General features: G+C 39.0%; 1 protein-coding gene across 2 annotated transcripts in view; it reads left to right on the forward strand.

Annotated features, from left to right (window-relative positions):
* Positions 1–26,537, forward strand: part of LOC139692841 (netrin-1-like) — a 107,002-nt gene extending 80,465 nt beyond the window's left edge. Inside the window, exons 4-6 of one of the 2 annotated variants that reach the window (XM_071591150.1) lie at positions 17,352–17,420; positions 18,680–18,902; positions 22,763–26,537. In XM_071591150.1, the coding sequence (XP_071447251.1) occupies positions 17,352–17,420; positions 18,680–18,902; positions 22,763–22,937 (467 nt within the window). In that variant the 3' untranslated portion in view covers positions 22,938–26,537. The remainder of the gene's footprint in view (positions 1–17,351; positions 17,421–18,679; positions 18,903–22,762) is intronic. The other variant, XM_071591159.1, reaches the window with a different exon arrangement.
* The last annotated feature ends 243 nt before the right edge of the window (positions 26,538–26,780 follow it).

Below are 26,780 nucleotides of genomic sequence, written 5' to 3' on the forward strand. Positions count from 1 at the left end.
CTAGTGATGAACTGCTATCTTGAGTATCTAAGCCGCCGGCCGAGATAAATATCTTCACCTTCAACGTCCCCGTCCGTTTTTATACTGCCTGGTTGAGTCGATTTTCTCTCACACTCATCCTCATGCTTCCAGTACGATTTCCCACGCTGCTTCGAATTCAATGGTTTACATTCGTGTAAACTACCAAGCAAGACTATTTTGTAAGGAGTGAACGCCCTTTCCTAGCATTGTTGAGAAAAAAACGAGTGGTTGAAAAGTAAAAATTGGCTTTATTATGCAGCCACACATCCGCTGCACCTGTCTTTTGCAGGAAGAAACAACGCGGATAAAGAGGGCAGCACGCGCATACACGGAATCGTGTTTCAATGGCAATGGTGCAATTGGAAGGAGGAGGATTTTGCAGTCTCCGTCTGAACAAAGACACTCGTCTGCCCATGTTTCTTTGTTTCCTCCCTCCCTCGCCGTACTTTTATAGGGTCATTGTTACATCTACTCTCGATCGGAGACTGAAGCTCTGAGGGAACGAACTCCTACTTCTCATCTGTACATAACCTTTACGTACGTCCATCCTGAGATGTGACAGTAAGTATACTTCCTGACAGTTTCATATTAATAAGCATCGTATCCAACAGAAAACGCTAAAAATCATATTCTTTTTAATCACTTTTCTTGACTGTACATCAAATCGTTTCTTATTAATCTAATTAAGGCTGGAAGATATTTCCGTTCAGTCATTTTGGTGCATGGAATGGATTTTTTCACCTTCTTAGTCCTGTGGAAAGGTTAGAAGAGGCAGCCTCTTCCTCATGATTGCGTTCTGTCTTCTTTCAACATCCCCTTAGATTCACATATCGCCAATTTCAACCACCACATTAACACATACCTTACAATTCATGCACCCCTTTCATCTATTCACATTTGATATATTCTTATTTCATTAACTTTTTCGATTGTCTTATCAAGTGGCTTATGCATATAATATGTACAAATATTTCTTTTAAGAGCCCAAAACAATACCCAACCGATCAGTCAGTCGAGAAATCAGAAATATTTATTTTGAACATTCGACTCATCTGAAAGTTTTGAACGGACCGGACCTGATATAGTTTTTCTGCAGAACTAGCTTCGATTTCAGGGCAAATTTTCATCCATCCATTTTCGAATGCACATGTAATAGTTCCTCCAACTCTCATTACGTCTGTATACTCCAGTGCTCATCGTCATTAAACCAGTCTTTGGAATTACTTAAGAAAATTCATTTTTTAGAAAGAATATTCATTGTTATTAAATCGTTGAACAATAGCTGAGCGTTTTAATTTTCTTTATTACTAAAAATTAATTTTTCTTACCTAAAGCTTCTTCGCCCTGTTAACCCTTCCTTTCTCATTTTCTCTCTCCTCCCTTATAAATTAACTTCCATACCTTCTTTTCCCACCCTTTCTTTAATCCTTTCATAAACTTTCCTTAATTCGTCAATTGTTTCAAATATTGCCATCTCGAGCGATAATCTAGATTGGCACGCAGTTGGCTGGCGGGTGGGGCCCGAACCCTTCGGTCCTTTTCTCTCCAAGGGCACATCTTTCTGAAGTTAACCCGACCACTCTGCCATCCTCTCTCAAACCGAAGCCATCTCTGCTGGAACGACTTGGCGGCACTTATATATAGTTGGCCCCAAGCACTCGCAGACTAAATAATCTCCAACGTCAAAATTTCCCATGATTTTTGCCGTAGGAGACTCCTGAAGAACTAACGTCCAGTGCTGGGAAAACAAATGGGAAATTTTTACTTAGTCCCTTATAACATCCCAGTCCTCGGAGATGTCTATAAATACGGGCCAGAGTCTATATAATTTGATCTTCGTATCCGTTTACGAGCCGTTTCTAAGTTTAAATTTCTTGGCTATGGTATTTGCGTTCGCCCGTGATCACGAAGTCTGTAAACGTTTAAATCGTTAATATTTTGTTCTTTATTGACTTTAATGTCATATATGCAATATAAAATAAATAAAGGTTCTATAAAGGCCGAGAATGCAGAGTTATCGTGACCTTTGGCGTGATAGAAACTCAATTCTAAACTGCAAATGGAGGAATTCATTATGTTAGTTATCATTTCTTCGTCACTTGAATCACCTGACTCCATTAAAATACTTCATTTTTCCGTTCCTAACTGTTGAAGAGTGATTTAAATTGAGATGTCTCAATGGGCATATTGGTACTTAGAGATAGGTGAGAAATAGAGTTAGAAATGGATGAAGAGAAACGACATGAGATGACAGTGAACCGTCTTAAATAGCGTACTCTTAATGGCGCCCGATTCGATTTTGTTCTAATTTTTTGCCTCCAAACGAACCCAAACCCTTGACGCGGAAAACTGCACTCTACCTACAGTGCCAACTCTATGACAATCGGTGCCGATTATTTCGGTGACTCGAAAACTTTATTTCGCAGGCAGGTGCGCTGTCTGAATTTTCGATCACAATATGGTTACAGCTGGAGCTGAGTCTAATTAGAGTGATTTATGACGTAGCAGTTGATTCCGCAATTGATTTTTGCGAACACAGGAATTATAATAGGTGAAAACCACGCTCTCTGCTACCTCTCGCATTGAAATGTGACCAGCATTGTTCGACAGCGCGCCAATATCCGCCGAACTCCCCCTCCTTACCCCGCCTCCCCCTCTTCATCCTCTCGAGGGTTCCCTTTCTCGACATTCTTTTGAATTTCCACTCCTCTTCCTCTCTCTCTCCCTTCTTTCCACCCTCCTCCTCCTCCCTCTCCTACTCTCGGCTTTTTTCTCTATCCCTGTAACTTCGTCTCCCATCCCCCGTCGCCATTATCAAAATTAACGAGATGAATAAACAAAAGCCTCACTCTCTTTTCCCTTTTTCTACCGCCACTTGAGCGCACGTTGAAAAATAATAATGTAAAAAAAAAGAAGCGTAGGGTCTAAAGAAAAGAAGAGGTGAGTGAGGAACGGATAATTGTAGGCCGGGAAAGGAGAAAAATCAAAGGAAGTGAATTGAATGGGGGGGGGGAGGGAGAGAGAAGGATAGAGGAGGGGAAAGGGTGGTGGGAGAAGGTATGAGGAAGGAAGGAGGATTGGAGGGAGATGAGGAGAGTGGGAGGACGTTGAGGTCGGATTAAGAGGTTGCGAATGATGGGAGAGAAGAAGCGGAGGGATAGTGGCCGTGGGGCATGCCTCGGCCCCGGTGCCGAAATCGTCGATATTTTCATCACTTCGCGGGAACAATCGGTACTCGGCCGTCACGGTGGTAGGGACCTATTCGGTCAGACAGTCTGGGGGAAATCTCGAAATACGCAAATACCGGGAAACGTTAAAAAAAGGAAATTTGAAAGATGTATTCTGATTCATCACGTATATAATGAACTTTCAGATAAGTTCAAACCCCCTGATTTCACAGGACTCCTAAAAATAAAATTCACGTTTGGGCTAAGAATGTTACCTGGAGACGTAAATCGCATGAGTAATGCTGTGTGATGACCTACGATCTAGCCTTCTAAATCCCCAATAGTAAAGGCATTGCTTTTTTTTCAATGAAAGAGACTGAATTTTTGACTGATTATGTTTGAAAATTGGTGGCGCGGGAAAGTAGCGTGTAGCGTATAAGTGGATGAATCCACTTTCTTGTGGATTAGATCGAACAAAAATTGAATTTTCTTTTCGCGACGTTGTTCCATCATAGAAAACTCACACTTGCCTTGCCTTGCACTCTCACTCACCTCTCGAGGGCTGATGCAACCTCAGAAGATGCCCGAGGATGGTGCATGAGCTCGAGTAAAAAATAGGGGAAGGTAAAAAATTGAATTAATTTCACAAAAGTTGAGTAAATAAGTAATGGTTAATTTTTTAAAGGGACGAGTCTGAGAAAATAGACAAAAGCATGTTTTCGTGTCGACAAGCTGATTAAAATATTTATCCCCTTTTCAAGTGAAGAATATAAATAACATAATAGGTACAGTAAAATAGTATCTATTAATCGAAGACTGTATTACCATCACCATTTTCAAGACAATAATTCCAAGTGTCTCCAAAATATCGAATCACGGCTGATAATCATACAAGTTCCCAGTATTGTATGATCGTAATTATGTAATTTGACTGAAAGGACGAAACAATTGCGGTAATAACACTTGGTCTTCTAGTGGATATTCATACAAGGACTAAACGCCCCCACAATGTCCATATAAAATTTAAACACTATACAAAGTGACAACAAGAAAACTGCAAATGTTGTGCGTTACAGATTGTAAATTAAGAAAGAAACACTATGGTGCCATATGAATTATTATGGAACACTTACTCAGGCACATCCATGCTAAGGAGTCGCACCGACGTCAGTTTTCGCTTTTGCCATGCGACGACGTAAAGTCCTTGGCCTTGATAGGATTTCAAGCCGATGTTTGACCGACAAGTCGAGTCAAAAACTAGTGTGGGGTAGAAATTTAAAAGATAAAACGATAGTAAGACATTATTAATTATAAAATAAGAGGAGGAAGAAAAAAAACTACCGGTGAATGGGCGATGCTTGAAGTAAGGAGGGGAAGGTAGAGAGAGAGAGAAACGAAATTTACGAATGCGGGGTGGAGGATGTGGGGAGGATGTCATGAAAGCAAGAGCGAGGGAGCAAAGGGATCGGAGTGGAGGAGAGGAAAGATGAGGGGCGAAGGTGAGGGAGGGTGAGGTTGGGTGGGTGCTTTGGTGGGAAGGTAGGTGATAGAGGTTTGATGGAAATTACGAAAACAAAAGAGACGAGTGGAAGCACTCGAGCGACGACTGGCTGGGGACTAATCAAAACCTCATTTCGCGGCAAAGAGGGCAGCCCGCGACATCGAAGGAGGGGTGGATGGTGCGGGGTGGGAGGGAGGAGGGCATGGGGGGAGGGGGAGGAGTCTTTCTCGCCGCGTCAGTATAACATTCAAGGCTAGACACATTGCGTTATGCCTCGAAGACCCACGCCGTTCATTCATTCATTCAATCCCATCCGCTCCCCTCCCCATCTCCCTCGGTCCCATCTCCCTCCATCCCCCTCTCCCTCCCCGCGAACAAGAACACTTTTTCGGTGAGTGAAGAGGAGGGGGGGAAGGAAGGGGGCATACTCTCGAGATTTCGGAGGGACCCACTGCGCCCTCTCATTATTACATCCCCTTCCCCATACTCCCTCCACAAAGCTAGTGCGCTCGCTCTAAGTTCGGAAGAGGCCCGACCCGATAAATATTGGTTTTGATTCGAGAGAGTCGAGTGGAAGGGGGTAGCCGTCAATTGCCTTGGAGTTTAGGACGGGTGGGGGGTCGAAAAATTTCTTTGATCAATTAGAGCGTCGTGTTGGCAGATTATTCGAATCTTGCCTCCGTGGATTCTCGGAGCCGAATCGTGAGACGTCGACATAGCGGTTCTGTTTTCGCCATTGTGCATACCTCTGGCCAAATTCAGGCATTAAAACTTTTGTGAGACTTTTTGTGTGGTGATGAAAAAATTCATGCGGTTTTACTTGGAGAAGTCGTCTTGTTATTTTTTTCTGAAATTCGAAGAGTTATTCGTTACGCGAGTACCATTTCACTCCCAGTACCGAAGAGGTTTTGCTGTCAGTCAGCATTCAAAGACGGTTCGTCAAGTAAAAGAACTTGTGGATTAAAAATTACTCCGTAATAATGAAGTAAATACGCTTTCAGGGCACAGCATTCTATGTAACATCCGAGATGGTTATCAAATAGCACAAATAAAATGAACGGTATAAATCATGTAAGTCACCAAAGTCTCTATGATAAGCTCCGCACGCAGGCTTCCTTCGTCGATCCAATTTCACCAAGTGGCAAGTATCAAAGGGAATTCCACAAACCGTACTAAACAGGTTTCACCGCTTCCGAATGACTTTGTTTAAAATTTACCAAAATTAAGTGATAAACTTCGTTACGCTAAAACCAGTGACAACTGTTCAGTTTCCTTTTCCCTATGAACTATTGTATATTTCTCAAAAGAGATGTGCAGCCAACGACGTCGGCAGTGCATTAAAACTATTCCTGAAAATAATGTGACAAACATTTCACAATTTCTGCTTTCAATAAACTACCTTAAGATAATAATATACCTAATATGCAACACAATAAAAATTGGAAAAATCTCTACTCAGTTGTTAGGCGATCTGACAAAAAACTTTTTAATAAGTCAAGAAACCCTTGCATTAAATTTGAATCAATCAAATGGGAACGGAAGTAGCTTTTTGAGAAAGCATAGAAATCTAATAAAATTTTGGCTCCCCGGAAAGCTGATGCGAAAGTGACAAAAATTTGCTGCTACGCAGCTTGCGCGGAATGAAAGGCCTCCGCCGCTCCCTTGCCCTCTTCCCCTCTGAGCCCCACCTTCGTCCCTCAAGCTCTCATCGTGAGGTAATAAGCGCGAAGATTTGATTTCGTTCCATAAATTTATAATGAGCTCGGTCGGATAGGGATGATTCGTATGAAAACAAAAGGAGACGGGGAAAGAGGCGGAGAGGGAGGAAGGGGGGTGGAGTAGGAGAAGGGGGTGGTTACGGTGCGGAGAAAGGGGAGTGTGTGTGAGTGGGGGAGAGCGCGGGAGGATTCGCCGCACCGGAGGAAGAAGTGGCGCTTCACAACAAGCGGTAGCCGACATGAAAAGTCAATGGCGCTCGTTACCAGGCGATCGCGGAAGTTGTGCTAGATGGCGGAATGCAAACCCTATCAGCTGGATAGGACTCCATAGGCACCGTGAACAATCGTCATCTATTAGGGGCTTTGAAAGTTATCTAAATAATAAGGATCTTGAAATGAGAGTAAAATAGCTATTTTACTCAAAGTCCTCGTAACGCCTATTAAATCCTTGGCGAATTGTATTTCCCTTTTACTTTCTGTTAGCAATGTGAGGGAAAAAAATAATAATCTACTATATACCTTTTCTCTTCCTGTAAGCAGGTATTTCCTTCTTTAAATATGGACATTTCCTCCTTTCCTTCATTTACTTTAAAATACCTAGCCCAGCTATTTTTTTATTTACGCTCTATCCCTGTTACTACCACACTCTTTTTCTGTCTCTCTATCAAACTCACTATTGCCCTTCTATCCTATCCCACCAAAATTCTGTAACCCCCGACTCTCTTTTATTCTTTGGCTTCTCTTCCACGTTTCTGAGCAGCATTAATCAAAGTCTTCACTAACACGGTATATACCAAAACACCAAAAGGATACACCGAGCACAGAACACTTGCAAGCTGTAATCAAATTTTCTGCTGAATTAACCTTATGTCTAGAGTCATTTTCAAAACGCAGCTATTGTTAACCTGTGCATCAATGTACTTGTCGAAAAACATTCGAATGAAACCCCAAATACAGCCAATTAAAATGGAAAGTTTCAGATTATTGTCCATAGTCAGTTGCAAAGATATTTCACCAAAATAAACAGTATTTAGCAACCCGAAAACGGTTTGTCGCAGCACCACTCACCTCCTTAAGCTAGCCTCCGCTATCTTCCTCAGTCTTCCTCCTCGATTAACACCTTCAATTTTCTTTGAGTACATCGGACTCAGTAAGCTGGTGAACTCATCAAGAGTTAGGGTAAACCTTCGAAGGTATTCGCAGAAGGGCTTTTTTGCATTCGCGAAATATTAATCCAATTTGGCCTTCAAATAACCCTCTCCTTTGACTAGGTCGTGCAATGGCATTAAGGTACCGATCACTTCCTTCTTGACCCCTGGGCCTTCATGTGCTCCGCGTTGTTTGATGGCAGCCCCGCGGTGAGTCAAAACGCGGTCTACCTCGGGAACCTTCTATCCTTTCGTCCGTGCTGATTCGCTTCTTTGTTTTACTTGTAGTCACGCGGTATTCAAAGTTTCACTTCCAGATTGCTGAAACGAATAGGCACTGAAGAATCGGTAAAATGGATGAGTGGAGATCAGGAAAATTTTAAATAATTTTCATGTTAGGTACTTGTCCAATACCCAGGCACACGTACAAGAGAGCACTCTTGTTTGTAAAATCTTCAAAACCCTTGAAATTTCTCTAAACCAAAGGCCTTCTATAATGTATCACATGAATTGAGATAAAGCTTTCATAGTAATTAAGGTTTTAAGGGATAAATGAAATGAAAATTAGAACTCTTTCTGGAATGAATGGGGAGTTGGAGACTATTAGATGGAGTTGTTTGATAATTAGTATAATAGTTGTGTGGTGTATAAATGTGGGTTTAAAGCATGTGGTGATAATGAATACAGGGAAGTAGATTCACATGATAAATAATTTCTAGTTGCGGTAAGCATTCTGAATAATGAAAAAGCTCTGACGATATATGATACATTTATATTTAGTGAAATGTTGAAGTACTGGGCCACGCTATTTATTAACTTGTTCTAAGCGAATTGTTGACTGTAGTTGCTCCCTCTATCAAACGAATGAAAGAATATAATAATTCTACTAATTTATAAATGGATGGGTAGTAACATGGAACGCAAGCATTAGTACAGTTAGTGGACTTCGAATTCAATTCAATATACAATACGTATTTATCAGTGCTTATAATTAAATCTAAACAATCAGATCGTTTTAAATTTCTAATACATGGGTATTAAAATATTAGACTGAAAGAGAGTGCAAGTAGAAGGTGTGAGAAATACACCTAGCAAATTAATGTTCATTTCTTAATGGCGAAAGATAGAATGTTGGCTCTTTTAATTCATATTTTGACAGGTAAAAGGTAAAAAATATATACGCCATCTGGCAGCTCACCTTAACTGCCTGCATTGGGCTATTCGTGAAACGCGAAGGGCACAGATAAACACTCAAAAATCCATCAATGCACAGAATTTCCGGAAGATCCTTAGTCCTGTCAGAAAAAAAAATTATTAGCAAACTTTTCTAATAGAGTATCTGCTCGGAAACGCTACCATTTTAATGTTTATGAAAAGGTGGTAAGGCGAAGGTAAAAATAAAGAAATAAAGTTTTAAAAGGTTTGGATGAAATGGGAAGAGATATATAGAGATATCTAGAGATAAAAAGCATCAAGCGTATCGTCCGTGAAATCTGCGATGCCGCCAGTGCAGTTAGCTGATAAAATACGACGGCTTTACATGTCTGCTTTTGCAGCGTGAAATTAGCCAATCCAAAAGTAGGTCATTAAACTGAATGTTAATTTTTCTTCCCGTGCTGCAAGACCGAGGAAAACTTTAATGGTTATTTAGTGAGACGTGTAGCTGCTATAGGAGGAGGGTTAAATTTACAAAAATATTAAAAACAGCTCAAATTTGTTTTTCCCTACCATCCCTTTTGTTTTTAAGATTAAAACTTCAGACATTTTAGAGCGGAATTTAAGCAGTAAGTGTGGGTACATTTCCGCTTATTTATTGGACGACGGTCTGACATGGCCTATCACAATTAGCTAATGCATTATCTAAATTAAATAATTTATTAATAAAGTTGATTATTTCCATTGTGCAACTACTCGCCTAAATGAGCAGCCCCGTAACTGTTTTTAAGAAGATTAATTGTAATGTTTTAGGTGTAACGACGTGATATAGTATCAAAATTGAACAATTGCTTAGGAAACATGTGTTTCACAGTAAACGACTTCTTAAATAGACTTTTTCCGGTACTTTGAAACAGATGTGTAAATCTGCATTCCTCATAAATACTCATAATTAATCATTTAAATGAATTTAAAAAATTAATTTGTATAAAATAATCAGAACTATGTTGAATAAGTTAAGGTCAAATGGATATACTAATGGTCATTTAAATCAAAATCATTTTTAAAATGCATCACGACGGCGAATTCATAAACTTGGTCATAACTTTTCTCTTCTGAGTGAGAGAATTTTTCTTTACTTAATACATATAGTTGTACCCGATTAATTGGAATGATTCTCATCCTTGCAGGTCAATGCTCTCTTTTCCAAATTAAAATGCGAATAAATAATTTGCCATTCTCGCGCCAAGAGAAATATCGTTTCATGGGAATCTTTAAAAGTTGAAACTACTTTCAGCGGAAACATTTATTGGGTTTAAGAGCAATTCAGTGTGAATCTCGCAACGTTTATGTAGTCTTTGGCGCGCGAAATGCTTTGAAAGACAAAATATTGCGATAGAGACAGAGGGCGAAATTTCGCAAGCTTGAGTTTTGCAGAGCATACAGAATCTGACGGGAAAGCGCTCGCAAAAATTACCTTTACGATTGCTGGCGAAGAGTAGCGCATTAGAGATGGGTGAAGATATATTCCTGGGGGTGGGGAAAGGGATGGAGGGCAGAAGGGGACGAGAGAGGAGCTGGCTGAGGGGAGGGGAAAACATGCCCAACCTGCGCCGAGCGGAGCGCGAGAGATATTTTTTCCCTGAAACGCACTCTCAATTGTATTATTTTTCCGAGTCGATTACAGTTTGATGCTCCGATATTCTCGCAGGGCCGGTGTGCTGTCGTTGCCACTTCACATGAAAACGGATGAAAAACAAAGGATGAATACACGAGAGTAAAAAAAGAGCGTTTTTGCGCGCCGCCCGCGCACCGGAGACATAAATTAGTTTTGGTAGACGTCAGATGCTGAATGACGGAGACGAACTCGTGAGAGAAGCGAGGCGAGACTGGAATGGGGTGGATGGGGACAGAGAGAGGAGCTCGGGTGTGGGAGATGACGGAGAGAGGGAGCGGGAAGGGATAAAAGGAAAAGAAGATGATGTCGGCGAAAGAATTTCCGACCAAATCGAAAGATTTCATTTTTGACAGAGCCGGTGGTAGGAAATCACGCAATTCCTGGTGCCATACCTTTTTACTGATAATCCCTTAAGATAGCATACTGGCTATATATTCATCTTCCTTCATTCTGATTCATATCGGAACCGGAACGTTGCACGGAAACCTCTTTGCTGAGTTCATATGCCGAAGACTTGGGTCAAACTCCCTGGCATGCGGAAAATATTTGTATTAAATTCATATTAATTGTTGAGTGTGAATAATGAACAACGATGACGATTAATATCTGGATGTAACCAAAGATCAATGCTACCATATTACTTAATGAATCTCTTAGATACAAACTGCCGTCAGCCCCGGATAATACAACAAATGATGGGTCCAATTGTCTAATAGATTTGGACAACATATAATATACTGCAAATTTCACGAATTACAAATAAGTAAATAGCTTCAGAGTTATTCTAATACGTTTTGAATTGTTCATTAACCTTTCAAAAAGAGGCCTTGTAGTATATATATAAAGCATGTTTTATTTACCACAAGCTGGCCTCGTTGGTTTGAATGACCAGTGCTCCGACCACTGCCCATTCTAATACCTTACGATCGACACTGAACTGATGCATGTTACGCGTTATGTTTTTCCGTATTTTTGTTGTGGAAGCAGTTAGGACCATGTATAACCGCCGAAGTGGAAACCCTTGAGTTTGTACAATACATTATTTCCGATAGTTCATTAAATAGTCGGCAATCTCAATGATTGTACAATTGAAGAAGCTTTCTAACTTTTCACTTGGATAACTTTTTATATGTCCTCATAACTCCAGACCGAAGTAGCCGCTTAACCAACCAACATCTTATCAAATGCTTCCCGTATTATAGCCTCCAGCACTTGGAGCACGATATACTACCTTGATCAAAAAGTTCCCGGAATAACCACCGTGTGGCGCTCCCATCGTTCCGATTTGAGTTCTGTTTTTTTTGTTAAATTGGTACATCTGTTGTTGATATTCCCTTTAAATCTTAGTGTCATAACTTGACATTTGCAAAAGTTACGTAGCCAAGAGTACATCTATCTCTGTGTGTGTTGGCGATTTTTTACAATTTCAGAAATGGATTTAAATTTGCAACAACGAACTTGTATTAAATTTTGCGTAAAAAACGGACTTAGTGGCGCACGGACGTTGGAAATGTTGGAAAAGTGTTTCGGCAACGATTCTCTAAAAAAAACGGTCGTTTACCAGTGGCACGAGCGGTTCAGAAGTGGTCGTGAGTCAATCGAAGATGATGAACGCAGTGGCAGACCATCGACATCGAAAGTCGGTGAAAAAATTGATAAAGTAAAAGAAATGTTGGTCAATAACCGCAAATTAACCATCAGAGAAATAGCGGAGGACTTGAACATTGCCTATGGATCCGTCCAAGACATTGTGGTTAATGATTTGGGTTTCCGTCGTGTAGCAGCAAAGTTGGTGCCAAAAGACCTCAATTTCATGCAAAAAAGAGACCGTGTTGACGTCGCAAAAGACATGATTTGCGAGGCTGAATCCGATCCCACATTCATCAAAAGGATCATTACTGGAGACGAGACGTGGGTTTATGAGTACGACACGCAACCCAGACATCAGGCAAGTGAATGGCGTTCACCAAATGAGCCGAGACCAAAAAAACCACGTCGTTTTCAGTCAAAAAAGAAGGCAATGCTGACGGTTTTCATGGATTACAACGGTGTAGTGCATCATGAATTTTTGCCAGAAGGCCAGACAGTAAACAAAGAGTATTATTTGGGCGTTATGAGACGTTTGCGTGAAGCAATTCGCCGAAAGAGACCAGAAATGTGGGCAGAAAACTCGTGGATTTTGCACCATGATAACGCACCGTCGCACAGTGCTATCATTATTCGTAATTTTTTGACGAAAAATGCAACAAATACCATCCAACAGCCACCGAATTCACCTGATTTGGCTCCCTGTGACTTCTTTCTGTTCAATCGAGTTAAAAAACCATTACGGGGAACGCGTTTTAGCAGCCGAGAGGAAGTAATGGAAAAATCGCAGGAAGCACTGATGGACATACCGAAAACCGAATATAAAAAATGTTTCGAGGATTGGATCAAGCGCTGGCATAAGTGTGTTGCAGTCGATGGGCATTACTTTGAAGGGGAGAATATAGATTTAGATGAATAAACTTGTATTTTTAATTTTCTGAATAAATTCCGGGAAATTTTTGATCAAGGTAGTACAACATTGTTTCAAGCGCGCAGGATCCCAACACAGATGATGTCAAGTGATAACTAACTCGGGAAGTAAGCAAACGCTCGGGTCCTTATTGCCATACAGCTGAATTCGGTACCACTCTCGGGGAGACGACGATCTGGCTCGGGATTCCCGGAGACATAAATCGGGTGAACCCTAGTGCGTCCCGTAAACACGGGGCAGAAACGTGCGCACGTGCAAAATCGTGGGGATATTGCGGGATCAGCGGAGAGGGTCGCGTCAGGAATAACCTCCCTCTTTTGGCGCTCTCCCCCTGTGCTCCGAACTCCGACGCAAAAGGCTAAGAAAGAAATGACGACGTTACCCCCACGTCTTTGCTGCCCTTTATTTCTCTCGCCTCCCCTTCCCGCCCCCTCAGAGCCGTGCAACGCATCCGATGAACGTAAAAGTGACGCGATGAGAGATCGGAGCGGCGGCAGAGCTGTGAACCCCGATTGTCGTCCCTCAGATGGCACGCTTACTCGCACGGGAAGCATGCTGCTGAGTTATCATAGCGCGATAAACGCGCGATTAATAATCTTTTCTACGAAATTTCGCGAAAAAGTTAGTAGCATTCGTGTGCACAGGGAGTCTAAAGGATGATGCATGTACATGAGATTTGTAAAGTATGCACAGGTTTTCATGACTACCTAGAGTTGTGATCTCTACTATCACCAGACGAGCGACGTTTTGGCGTTGATTTTGTAATGAAAATGCAATACAATTTTCGGCTTAAGAATTAGAGAATTCTTCGTCGAGTTGACTGACGAACTAGGAAACAGGTGAAGTTAAATAGGGGTACATTTATTCACCTCCAGATTTTCCAAATATTTTCCATCAAACGAACAAAAAATGAAATTCCATCATCTGGAATGGAAACAATGGAGTGGTCGTTCGTGGGTGTTAGGGATTAAGACCACTGCTTGGAAAAAGGTATAACTGAAAAGTATTTCACTCCTCCTTTTAAGTGTTAAAAGAGGATTGGAAATAACGAATAAGCTCTTAGCAAAAAATTGCATTAATACTCTTATATAGGAATTGAGAAAAGAGACTTGTGTGGATAAAGACAGAGTATTAAATTCGTGTTTAAATCATTGCTTTTTTGGAACGGATGTGGTAACTGAAATATCAACTGACTGTTAAAGGCAATTCTCTCAAACTCTTCAAATGTTCTCTAATAGGAAGTGCAATACATAATGATCTTTAAACACCTTAACCTCAGAATGTTTTCTCTATTACATAACAGAAGCGTCTAAAATTAAAACGATGGTTGAATGAAACCATTATTTAGGTTAGCAAACAACTTTTCACGATTTCTGATACATTTATTAAACAAGATTTGTGGGATACTCCTACAACCGTTTTACGGTCATAACTGTAAGAGTCTTTGACATTGATAAGATTACATTATATTTGATATAACTATCCTTTATGTTCAAACAGATGGCATATAGTATTTTATAACTCTGGTCTTATAAGTTAATACAGTGTGTTTACACACCTTTTCAGAAATTGTACAGAGAAACGTCTGAGATACTGTGCAAACCAGCCAGCTATCATGTGAAATTCAATTTGTTCTTATTCAAAATTTTCCCTGTACAATGCTAAGGTGAGCTGACATTTTTCTTGGCGCTTTATTTGGCATTTAAGGAACCTTGACCATGCGTAGGAAGTGGTATGAAAGCAAAATTAATACACACGAGAGCCGGGGAGAGTTAAGATAAATTGCTCGGATTAATGGTCGTGAAGTGCATCAACACAACCCGTTCGAGACGTAAAGCCGAAATTATTTTGTGTCCCACACATTCCAACGTCAGCACAGGACTTGAGTTATTGAAAGAAAACAACAGCGCCCGCACTTTTCAACGTTCCGGGTACGTAGAAAAAGCTGAATTACGTCTTCCATGCGAAAATCTCGTTCCTGCCAGCGACTACCGATGGGGAAGTCCTTTTTTTTCATCTCTCATTTTTTTCCTCAGCTAAAGATAATAACGACAGCAGCAATGGAAATCTTTGGATCCGCTTCCTGCCTGCTGAGCTTCCGAGGGGAGACGAGGATTAGACTCCGAGCTCCTCCCGAGCGCGTCCCCGCATTAAGGAAGACGCAGTGAGACATTCCTCCATGTCCTCTCGGCCGAGCAAGGCTCGTGTCCATTTCAATCGCAAATGCCTCCCGCAAGAGGAAGCTCGCATGGGTTGAGGGGGATTAAAAAAGGAGTGTCAAGAGTTGAAGAGGTTTGTCACACCCTAACTTGGATGATTATTATTATAAATAAGGATTAAGGAGACGACGCTCGTAAGAAGGATGTTCCCAACGAGGAAGACTTCGAGGAGGGACGAATGGCATTCTTCGGATTTCGGGAAGACAGGAAAGGGATGCAAGATTCGACCATCGCTACTCATGACGCCAACCACTGCCGCCGACGAAAGGCTCTGTTTTTTTTTTAATTGTCCACGTTAACTGATTGTTAAGTATAGCGAATCCCTCTTCATGAGGAACACAAAAAAAAGAGTTGACGACTGCAAAAAAATGCGTCTCCCTCCCGAAGATGGGAGATTATCTTACGAGTGTGTTCATTCGGAAGCTGTGCGTGTGCATGATGAATGGAGATCTAAAACCCGGAACTGGTTCTGAACTGGCGAATAAAATATGCAGAAAACCTTTTACATCCGGGAAAGGTGAAAAAACCACGGCAAATGACGAAACAGTATCGAGATTTGCTGGTATAATGTATTTGAAAATTAAACTTTACAGAAGATGATTCCTGCCTTTAATAATTTCTAAAAGATGTTCTAGACTCTCTTCCAACGGAAAATCATTCAGTCAAAAAGTAACGAATGTGTTTCGGGGAATTGTAGTTTTCCCATAGTTGAAATTGCGAAAATGTAATGCAATGCATATTAATGTTTCCTCCAGGATATGTATAATCTTCTCCTAAATGGATGCCATCGGACTAAGAGGAATATTACAGCAGACACATGGTGAAAATAAAATAATAGTTCCATTACGCATCGCGTCAATCGGTATATTAAGAACCATATTCATTAAATCACAAAATAATCCTTCACCGTATCTTGTGGCCCTTTCCCTTCCTACCCGAGCGTTGAACTCTTCCCTCGTCGGCCGGTCCTCCAAATGAAGTCCTAGTCACCGGGATCGGATGTCTCTCCTAAGTTGACGCCAAGCCAATGCCTGCAGTCAGACATGGATCTCCTTCGGTCTATGAACGATAATAATTTCAGATAAACCCAAAACGCATTTTGGGGGTTTAATTTTAGTCCGACGGTTTCGGCAAAAAAAATATGGAATGCGTGTTCTGGGGAAGGTCGGAGGCCGAGCACAGGTTAGTGCCGATGTATTTTTTTTACGGCCACATAACGTTCCATTTTGAGACCGCACACCGATGATTAACGATATGGGACGTGTTTTATTTAGTAGTTGATAATTCCCCCCACCCGGTCCCGTAACGGCGCCCGCGACGCGTATCACCTGAGCAATCTTGTCATAATTCATCCCCAGACGGATATACATTCACATTCGGATCCGTCCCGCACTGAGCACACTGGGAATTACTTTCATTTTTTTCTGCCCGCGCGGGCCGAAAGCAATCAATAGATGCACGAAGTTCGCCGTGTTAATATTATTGCCGCGGAATCATTAATTTAGCGCCGAGAGATCGATATCACTTGATAGGGAATTTAGGTACTTCCATACCAGCATGGTTTAAAGTGGACGGATAGAGTGTGTTCGGGTGGTGGAACAATGTTGCATATTTTCTTAAACTTCATATTCTTATGAATTTTATTTCCGTCTAGGAAAGACGCATGGCTCCATTTTTCAGTCCCTCAAGCTTAATGGTAATTCTCCCATTTGAGTATGATGAGTCGCTAGTAATTGAATGTGTGGAATAAACGAGAATATGTATGAATTAACTTAAAGCATAAATATTAAAAGTAACTTGTCAGTATTTGTAAGAAATTAAAAAATATTGATAAATTCAATTTTCTGAAGATTATGAACGTGAAAAACAAGAAAATATAAGGAGATTACAATAATGATTTTTGCGTGGTTTATACTCTGAACCTATTAAATAAAATGCTACCTATATCTTCAGTTTGAATAGAGTATTGACGGTCACGTGACGCAAGCGATTATTCAATATAAAAATCTTCTGTGGGAGAATAATGATATCGCTAATACGCAATCTAATTGAATGAATATTCCCACGAAAAAATAAAATTTCTTGATCCAAAACACTCATACTAAATCTGATATTTGGCTAACGAATGGTTACTTAAATGTAAAAGTCGGTTAAAAAACGTTCAGCGGATGATGTGGAATATTAAATCATCTAATTCTCATTTAATGTGTATTTTTATAATTTCAGATAGTTGCGGGAAGTGCCGATCAGCCACGAGACGCCTAAATCTCAAAAAGTACTGCCGAAGAGATTACGGTAAGTGAATCCCTGCGCCAAAGTAATTCAAAACTTAAGCAAAACATGAGTTCTGTGCCACGTAATTTCACTGCATTCACATGAGGTATTAATATTTGCATGTTCATTTCGAGCTTTTAAACTTAAACTTTTACACTTTAAAATTGTCACGGAAAGTATTAAAATTCTAGTTAATTCCCTTGCCCCGGGAAGCGGTTTTAGAGTCATTATTATCACAGATCGGATTTTAAGGGTGATAAAAGTGACACAAGTAATGTATTACAACTCTTCATTTTATTTTTCATTTCTTTTAAATAAAATCATTTCAATACTATTAAAATGAAAATATATTAATTTACTGCGGCTCTATGAACTTTTCTATTAGTTAAAGTTATTCGTTTATATTTAATAAATATTATTTTAAATGACTCTGTATTATTGGTTATAGTTATTTATATTTGAAATCAAATATTTATGGAGAAATGAAATCTTTCAATAAAAATATTTATATTCATTACTCCTTCGGGCCATGTTTTTTTCCAATGAACGTGGTATTATAATCACAGTTTGATATTGATATTGATTGGTGAATGAATTCAGGGTTGTTTTTGCTCCGAGTCTAAAGAGTATGCACTTAAAATTAGTCGTTCTGTGATAACTAGAACCGATCTGCATAAATAACTTCAAAGAAACTTAAAATTACACAAAAATAAATGTGAATGTATGAGTGTGGTATAGGCAAGTGCATGTATACGTATGTGACAGGAATTATGTAAGATAAAAAAGCGTCATCTGAAAGGTCCGTTCAAAATATTAAACAAGGTTATCGGACGAACAGAAGTGTTTTACATGTACGAGTAGATATCGAGGAAATATCACTATGGAATTCACGCCAAAGATTCTCCGGGCAGAAATTTTAACATCGCACAAGATTTACGACAGTTGTCTTTCATTTTCTAAGCAAAAATCAAATATTCAGAGGAAACAAACATGACGACTTTGTGTACATGAGACTTGCCACTTTTTGATACCCCCTATGTTAGGTAACTTGTAACGGATATTGTAATGAATGGCTGAAATATCGTCCCATCCTTATATCTACCTCCTGATTAATATGTTGATTTTTGCCAATTAATGATTATTAAATTAATTATCACTTCGAAACTTGGTTACTCTTTAGGCTTACCGATGCTTTCATACACGACTGCCTTGTTTGAATTTCCTTTCTCTCTCTCCCTCCAACCATCACTACTCTTCACCACCATCCGCCGCTCCAAAAGCAGCCGTTTTGGCCAAAGTCACGCACCGGGAGGGCATCGGAGACGAGTGGGTGCGGTTCACCATGGCCGTGCAGGCGGTGTATAAGAGGGCGCGGAGCAGCAGCAACAGCGCTACGCCTGGCGGCGGCGGAGAGTCCTCGAGGCTGATCAAGAGGGGCACCGCTAGTTTGTGGGTGCGAGTGAGGGACCTCGCTTGCAAGTGTCCTAAGGTCAAGACAAACAAGTGAGTATACGAGTGCCGAGGCACTGGTCTTAAGCATAACGCAGCGGCCAAAGCTGTCGCACCAGTTACGAAAGCTTGGAAAAAATGGGCCCTAAATTTTGCCGTTCCGCCTACTCACAAAAAAATTACCAAAAAACTATTTTCCAAACCTGTAACTCATGCTATAACAATGCAACATGAGCGCTTCTTTTCAACGTGAGAGCTAATTATTTAAAAGGGTTACAGATGGGAACACGTAATGGTCGACACGAATTCTCCCACAAAAGTCAAACAAATAGGCGGGGACGTTTTATTCCAGGCGGTTGAGCCTTCGGCTGCTGAACGGAAAATGTCCTGAAGGTCCTTAGATAAAAATCCGCGTGATACCTCCGGACAATTCCAGCCAAACCCAAGCTGTACGCGATCTTTATCACAAAGTGAGTTCCAACTTAGCCAGTCAAAACCGATCCTCAAAATGAAGTCTGCGGCTAGTTGGGATTTCTTTAACGTGGAATCCTGTATATTTTTTCGCAACTTCCGCAATTCAACTCTGGAGTTCAACAGCAACGTGTGCAGAAGCGAAATCAAAAGAAGTTTTCTTTGAATTTATTGATGCGCTAAACACCGCCACCAGTACGACTCCATGTCGTAATTTTCACTCATCTGCGGGGAAGAATTCACGGAACGGTGTCCTATCTTACGGTCTCCCAAAGGCAACGCACCCATTGGGAGTGCATCACAGCCATTGATTATATTTTAATAATGTCCGATGAATATCTTTCAGCTGGGCCCAAGCCTGCGTGCAGGACCGGTTTAATCCAAAGTCGAACCAGTTGGTAACCAGTTCGCGAGTGCTTCTATACACAATATCCTTATACCAAAAGCAGTGTTACCGACTTCACTTCACTCATCCTCTTAGAGTTTCCTCTCACATAGGCTAAAGGGTAGGATTTCTCACGCTTTCACTTCGAGGGAACATTTCTCTTCTAATTTGATCTGAACGTTTTCGTGAAAATGTTCCAAGCGACAGGAAATGATATTGCTCTCCCTTGAACTAGATTCACCTTCCGTCGACGAGTGAGAATCGAATAGGGTGTTGCACTGGTCAACACTAGACCATAGTTATTTTTTAGAGGAAAGAGAGTGTGGCGGATTATCACGGCGGAGGCACCTAGGTAGTTGATATCTCGGGGTCCCCTCGTAAAGTATTTTCTAATGTGGTTTTATTTTGACCAACTAACTATTTAAATAATCTTATTTTCTTATAAAAAACAAACATTAACAATTATTAATGTTGTCATTGAGTAAAAAATGTAAGTGCCATGATACATTTTTTTTTCTTTTCATAAATGACTAACATGTCGTGGTAGTTCAGGGGTTGGACTACTGACCGGAGGGCCCGGGTTCGATTCCCGGAGATGTCTATGGGCACCCTCAGCTTCTAGCAAGCTGTGTGACTTTTCGGGTATCGGATCTACCCTCACCAATCAAACTGAGCTTTGGGTTGAAAACTGTTTGTAAACGATTAAAACTTTATGTACCTGCACTTGCCTTATGCTTATTAGTGGTGAAAGTTTTCTGGATATCTTGTCAATTGACCTTTTGCAAGATGAATTCAGTAGCATTAGAGACATCTATTAAGTCAACATTATTTTGATCAGTTGCCGTGAGGCTCAAATCCCATTACCCGGTTATCTGGCCCTAAGAAGAGGTAGGTAATGCCTTCTTTCATCAGTTATGACCGGCATAATATTGTCTTGTGTGACAGAATTATATTAATATTTTATGAACAATTCATTGATATTCTTGTATTAGAACTTGAATATATATCCCTTGTGTTAAAATGTATAAGGTTTCATAAATGTATAATCCATCATTTTATGATATGAAGCAGGGGTTTATTGATGATTTCTACATGCTAATTATACTAATTTAAATAATTGGCCTTTGGTAATTAAGGTTCAAATCATGATTAAAACAAGTTTTCTTACATGAGACTTGCTACTTTTTGATAATCCCTAGCTTGGGCGATTTGTAATGGATATTTTAATGAAGAGCATAAATAATATAACCCATCTTAATACCATCTCTTGATTAAGTGTTGATATTGGCCTATTAATAATTAGTGAATACATTCTTATTATCAAATTGGCCCATTTGGTTACTGGCTAAGAATACCCATTCTCTGTGCAGATGATAGAGAATCATTGTGTGTAATAGCATACTAATAGTTTAAAATAAAGCATCAGGAAGCTCTACTTAGTAGAAATAAATATCTTGAAATGTCACCAAGGATTCAAAACTTGATTATACTTGACTTCAGGATTAAACTTGCTTACATAATAAATAAATGATCAACAGTGAAAATATACTCCTCCTAAAGGAAATGATTTTTAATAGCATGAAGAATAAAAGCTATTTTAAAAAAGTTAATATCTCTCTTTAAATAATATGAATAAGGTTACCTTAAAATGAATATTTATTTTCAGATATTGCCAGTGTTTCACAGAATTTATTGCAATTAATTGCACAATCTTAGATAATAAGTGGCAGATGAGATTTAACACTTGTTGTCGGGAGACATCAATGGAAAACTCTACCTATACTCAAAATGATTGAAAGATTAAAAAACTACTACAAACTATCATTATTCAGTGGAATTGCTGGTTTCCATTAAAAGTAAAGTTTACCAACTGGCATATTTATTGGCAATTTTTACAAAAATGTTTGCTGACAAATTTGAAATTCTCAAAAGTTCCCATGGCAATGGCTTTTTTTCACATTTCAGAATCTCTTTATTCTGAAATTTTCAGGAATTTCATTCTTGAGAATATGGTTCCTGCAATATACTATTCGTTATATTTATTACCTTTGGAATATACCTCTTTTCCATGACGTGAAAAGAAAAATAATTTCATTAAATGGACACTATCAATATGAATTCACCATTGAAGCCGAAGGACTTTTTGGCTGAACTTCAAGATTTTTTCTAAAGTAGCATAAACATTGGCTATCAGTCCATATCATTTAAGGGGAATGGTTTAAAATAAGTAATGGGACCAATGGTTTTATGTCATAGAAAATAAATATTTTTCCATGTAAAGTTCAAAGTACATCTCGTATAACCCTCACTGCAACATAGGAAAATTCTTTACATTTCATAGGACAAATGTCATAATTATTTGGACTGTGCTTATTTATGAAAATTTGAGAGGCAATAAAATTCATTTGCTAAAAGTGATCGCTTTGGTGAGAAAAAACATGTTTCAGTCTCGTAGCTGAGCGACCCATCCTAGTTATGTGCCAAGAAGTTTCAATGCAATTTAGAATCCCAAGGGAATGGAAATTTATTTCGTTTTGGCATATTATGACCTCTTCATTGAGATGCAACTAACATGGTGTGGCTGGCATCAAGAGGGTAGCATCCCGGTGCATGTATGCCTCACACCATCACCAGCCTTTCCCTTTGGGCATGTTTGTGCATACCAATGCGTAGAGACCTTTCTTCACTTGACTCATAATTCTTACTTGGTGTCTCCCAAATGATAAGTCAGACTAATTTAAAAATAGTATGTTTCAACTGTTAGAATAATAACAGAATTATTATTGACTTACAGTTTTGTCAGAAACCTTATATATTTTACATGGATGACTTTGATAATGGTAGCTAGATATCAGTGATTACAACAGCGTCCAATTGGGATTTTTCCATTCTTGTATTTAGTGGCCAGAAAAAAAACACTAACCTCGATACTTTTGAAATTAATGTAACCCTCACATTTAGATCACCTTCCCCCTTTTGTTTGCATTTGTCTCCACAACTAGTCATGAATTTCATGCACATGGAAAACACTTAACCAATGCAAATTTCCAATTCTCAGATCTTACCTCATCTTGGGCAAAGAGGAGGTGGGTGGTGTGACCGGTGGAATCAGTGTCGGAGCAGGGCGAGGCCCAGGGTTGGAAGTGGATCGTCGCTCCATTGTAATAGAATGGAGGGACGAGTGGCACAGGAGGATGCGTCGCTTCCAGAGGCGGGGAAGGAAATGCAAATAGAGCACCTATGAGGGAGGGAGGTGAAGAAGGAAAAGATGGGGGAGATGGAAGAGGAAGGAAGGGAATTGAGGAATATTGACCAGAGGTGAAAGCAGATGAGTCACCAGTTGACTGAGTGTTACATACAGAAAAGTAGTCAAAAAATACTCTTTCTCTCTTCCAGGTGTGCGGTTGAATTGCTTGGCTAAATGTCATTTTTTTCTAATTTAGTAGCAGCTGTTCTGAAGAACACAGCGGATGTTGTCAATGAGCGTGTGTTAGTATCCCAGAAGATGCATGGAAGATAAGATTTGTGTGTAACTATGTGCTTTCTGGTCAGTGCGAAGCAATAAAGAGTCTAGGAAAGGAGTGGATCTGTATGGAACTGGTGGTGAGAAAATTAGGATAGTTTTCTCAGATGCAGTCATTGAAGTGCTTTATTGGTTACTTGTGTTCAATGCAGCAAGGGAGTTAAATCTTTGATTTAAAGAGTGCATACAACAGTGTCTCAGACACACACTTCCTAATTTCGATTTTATGTTATGTTGTGCTCACTACAAGTGAGTCATGAAAAAAAAACTTTTTTAAGATTGTTTTATCATAGAGTGGAGGAAAGAAAACTTGACCACCATCAAGAGCAATAAATGCTGGATCAGAGATTGAAGCAATAACGTGTCAACAACAATTAGTAGGTATTTGAAATGCATCCAAGGGAAGTAAGGCATGAAATGAGGTTTAACTGTAATCCTCATTTTTTAACTGATAAGTTTTTCATGGTAAATATATCATAAGACATGTCAAACCCAAAGGCAAGACAGGCAGCTCTTTGTATCAGTTTGACCCCTGTCAGGGATATTTCAGAGGTTGAGAAGCACGACTTGAAGATTTTAGATAGCATTGGCTATGACTGCATCGTCTGCTATCAATGTACTCTGGAATGCTCTTGGTGTGTATATAGCAATAAGGGATGCAACTAGTGCCAAATTTTTGCATGCTGAATTTTAAGTTAACATGCTATGTGTAACCACAGATCAACTAATATAAGGATGAAAATCATGCAATGAGAATCAAAGATAAAATGGTGAAAACAAAATATTTTGCGTAAAATTCCAGATTTCTTGAAACACTTCTGTTTCTGAATTAAATTTTCAGAGTAGCCCTAACCTATACCAGCATAGATGCGATAAACCTGGTAATTACTTTTCATCATACCAAGCAAGTTCCACTTTCTCAAGCAATCTGCTGTAAAACTAATAAACTGAGCATTGCATTCATTTATGAAACTTTCAATAAAAAGTTACTCTGGACTATTGAAAAGTTAAATGTAACGGTTTAAAAATATTGTATCACAAAAAGTAAATAATGTACCCTGATCCCCCATCTCTACTCTGATATCAAATAGGAGTCTTTCAAGAAGATAAAGAGATGTAATGACAAGTTCACAATGACTTCATGATCCCAAAGGTCATTCAAAAGGGAAGACATTCCATATGCATCAATTTTATTCCCATAGGAAGTTCGACTCAATAAATATGGGAAGTCTCATGGCTAAGCTGCACATTGAACTGTGACCTCATGAAAGGTTAGGATGAAATTAACATTGCAATTGGAGAATACAGTAGTTTTTTACTTGTTTTTGCACAAGTTAAATCACTTCATCACCCAGAATGGAATCAAACTGCTGGTTAAACATGAAAGGCATTTAGTCACCACTTCCTATTTTGGGAAGCAAAATACGTCCACAGACAAAAGTAAGATGTTCAACCACATACTGGAAATGCATTAGCCACAAGTAATACTTCAAAATATTTTATGGCTGCTTGCATTTAAGAAAACCTCACCTCATCTAAACACACACAGGTTGTGTACTTGCCTAATTGGCAGTACAAACAATTGGGTATTTGCATACTTAACCTTGGTATGGTGCTTGGTTATTAAGTATGGCTATATAAGTAATGCATACAAAAACAAGATAACTTATAATCTAGTCTGCCAATCCACCTACAATCAATGTCAAAATGTAAAATGTTTCATTTCTTTTTTGATTCCTAACATTAGGGTTTGGTATTCCAAAAAGGCATACCACTTGACAAATCTGAATAGTTTTAATCTCAGCAGTGAAGAGGAAAAATATTTGTAATGTTGCTGTGACATTAAGCTTTTTTTAGTGTATTAAAGCTTCCTCCTGAGAAAGGTAGTCAAAACTTAATATGTAGTCAAACTAAATCATTCATTCTTAAACTTTTGCGGCACCAGCATTAAAAAAATGTTTGCAAATTAAAATTAAGGTTTTAATGGAATTTATATAAATTCCTTTTGCAAGTATTATTACATCTGCCAACTAATAAAGTGGGAGATCTGCCCTTACATAGCAGTTAAATATAGAATTAAAGGCAGGAGAAATGAAATGTAATTCACATTAGCCACAAAAATGAGAACAAGTACTTTTGGCGCAAGCACAATATGCATAGCGCACACAATCAATACTGACCATGTATGCTATCAAAGGTGTTGTAAGTTGTTCTTCCTCAATGTATATATTTATTACACTAATTGATAATATGGTAGTAATTTAAAAAAAAAAAGCTTGAACGCCACATGTGGTATGACAATGGCATGCAAATATGCTGTGATGGCTATGGCATAGTATAACAGCCATACAAAAGAAGCTTTCCTATACTGTAGAAGTAGGAGAAGTGAAAACCATTTTAAATCCATGCTTCACTCATCAGAGACATATCGTGTAGAATTAAGGGCTTATACACTTGAATCCAGAGAAGAAAATAATGGGAAATCAGTCGTGCGAGAAGATTATGTTGCTTCAAGCATTCCGGTTCCATATTTTTTTGTGGTAATATTCAAAGGTTCCCTTAATATAAAATCTTTTTCTGGTTGAGAAGCAGTACTAATGAATATTTTGACTGAAGTTGTTTAGATTTTCAATACCATTGGATTATATGATGATTTCATTCAATTATGTCGCTCATGATATTGCTTAGACCAGTTCTAGAAGGTATTCAAATTTTAAATGATATGCAACAGGCATACCTTCAAATTATTCAATACTTTTGATGCTCTAATCGCTCCTTAACTTAAAAGAAAATGCTCCACAGGATTAATTTGCATCTGATATTTAGGTTAGGTGAAATATTGTCCTACAAGATTTCAGTGAATTGTTTCACGACTGAAGCCCAGTAGCTCATTAAGTTTAATGAGAATTTTTAAAATGTGGCTGAAATAAGCCAAAAAAATTAATGTACTAATTGAAGGCTGACATAGTGTTTCCTTCAAGTAAAAGCATTGAGTGTTGTGTAGAAAGAAATTATTCCAATTTTTCCATTTACCATCGTAATTTAAGAATAAGCAATGTAATTAATTTATATTATATATATTAAAGAGAAAAAAGGAGTAACTTATTTGTAAAGTGTAATGTACTCAGTTATAAATTAAGATACTATGTAGAAAATTATAAAATTAAAGATGATCATGTTGAATCTTTAAAAAAATATTACAGAGTGGAAAATTATTAATTGAGAATTTAGCAATTTGTCCAATTTAATGACAACTTGCTATCCCATCAATCTCTTTGTCTTTTTTTTACAATGGACATTTCTCTGTATGTACAAAATTATTTCAGAATATAACTGGTAATAAAAAAGTTGCTATTGTAGTATTATTTTTACAATGTCTTAAAAATATGTAGCACATATATGTGCGCTTTTAAATGTCTTTATCCTGTCAGGAAGAAGTAAATTTATAATACAGCTATAAGGACCACACTTGAGATCATCCTCTTCATAAGAAACCAATGTCATTCCCAATAATCACTGTACGTTGAAGATTAATCTTAGAATATTCATGGAA

This window comes from Hetaerina americana, unplaced genomic scaffold (assembly GCF_022747635.1).
Source record: "Hetaerina americana unplaced genomic scaffold, ioHetAmer1.1.p SCAF_1, whole genome shotgun sequence".
In the NCBI taxonomy this organism is placed as follows: Eukaryota; Metazoa; Arthropoda; class Insecta; order Odonata; family Calopterygidae; genus Hetaerina; species Hetaerina americana.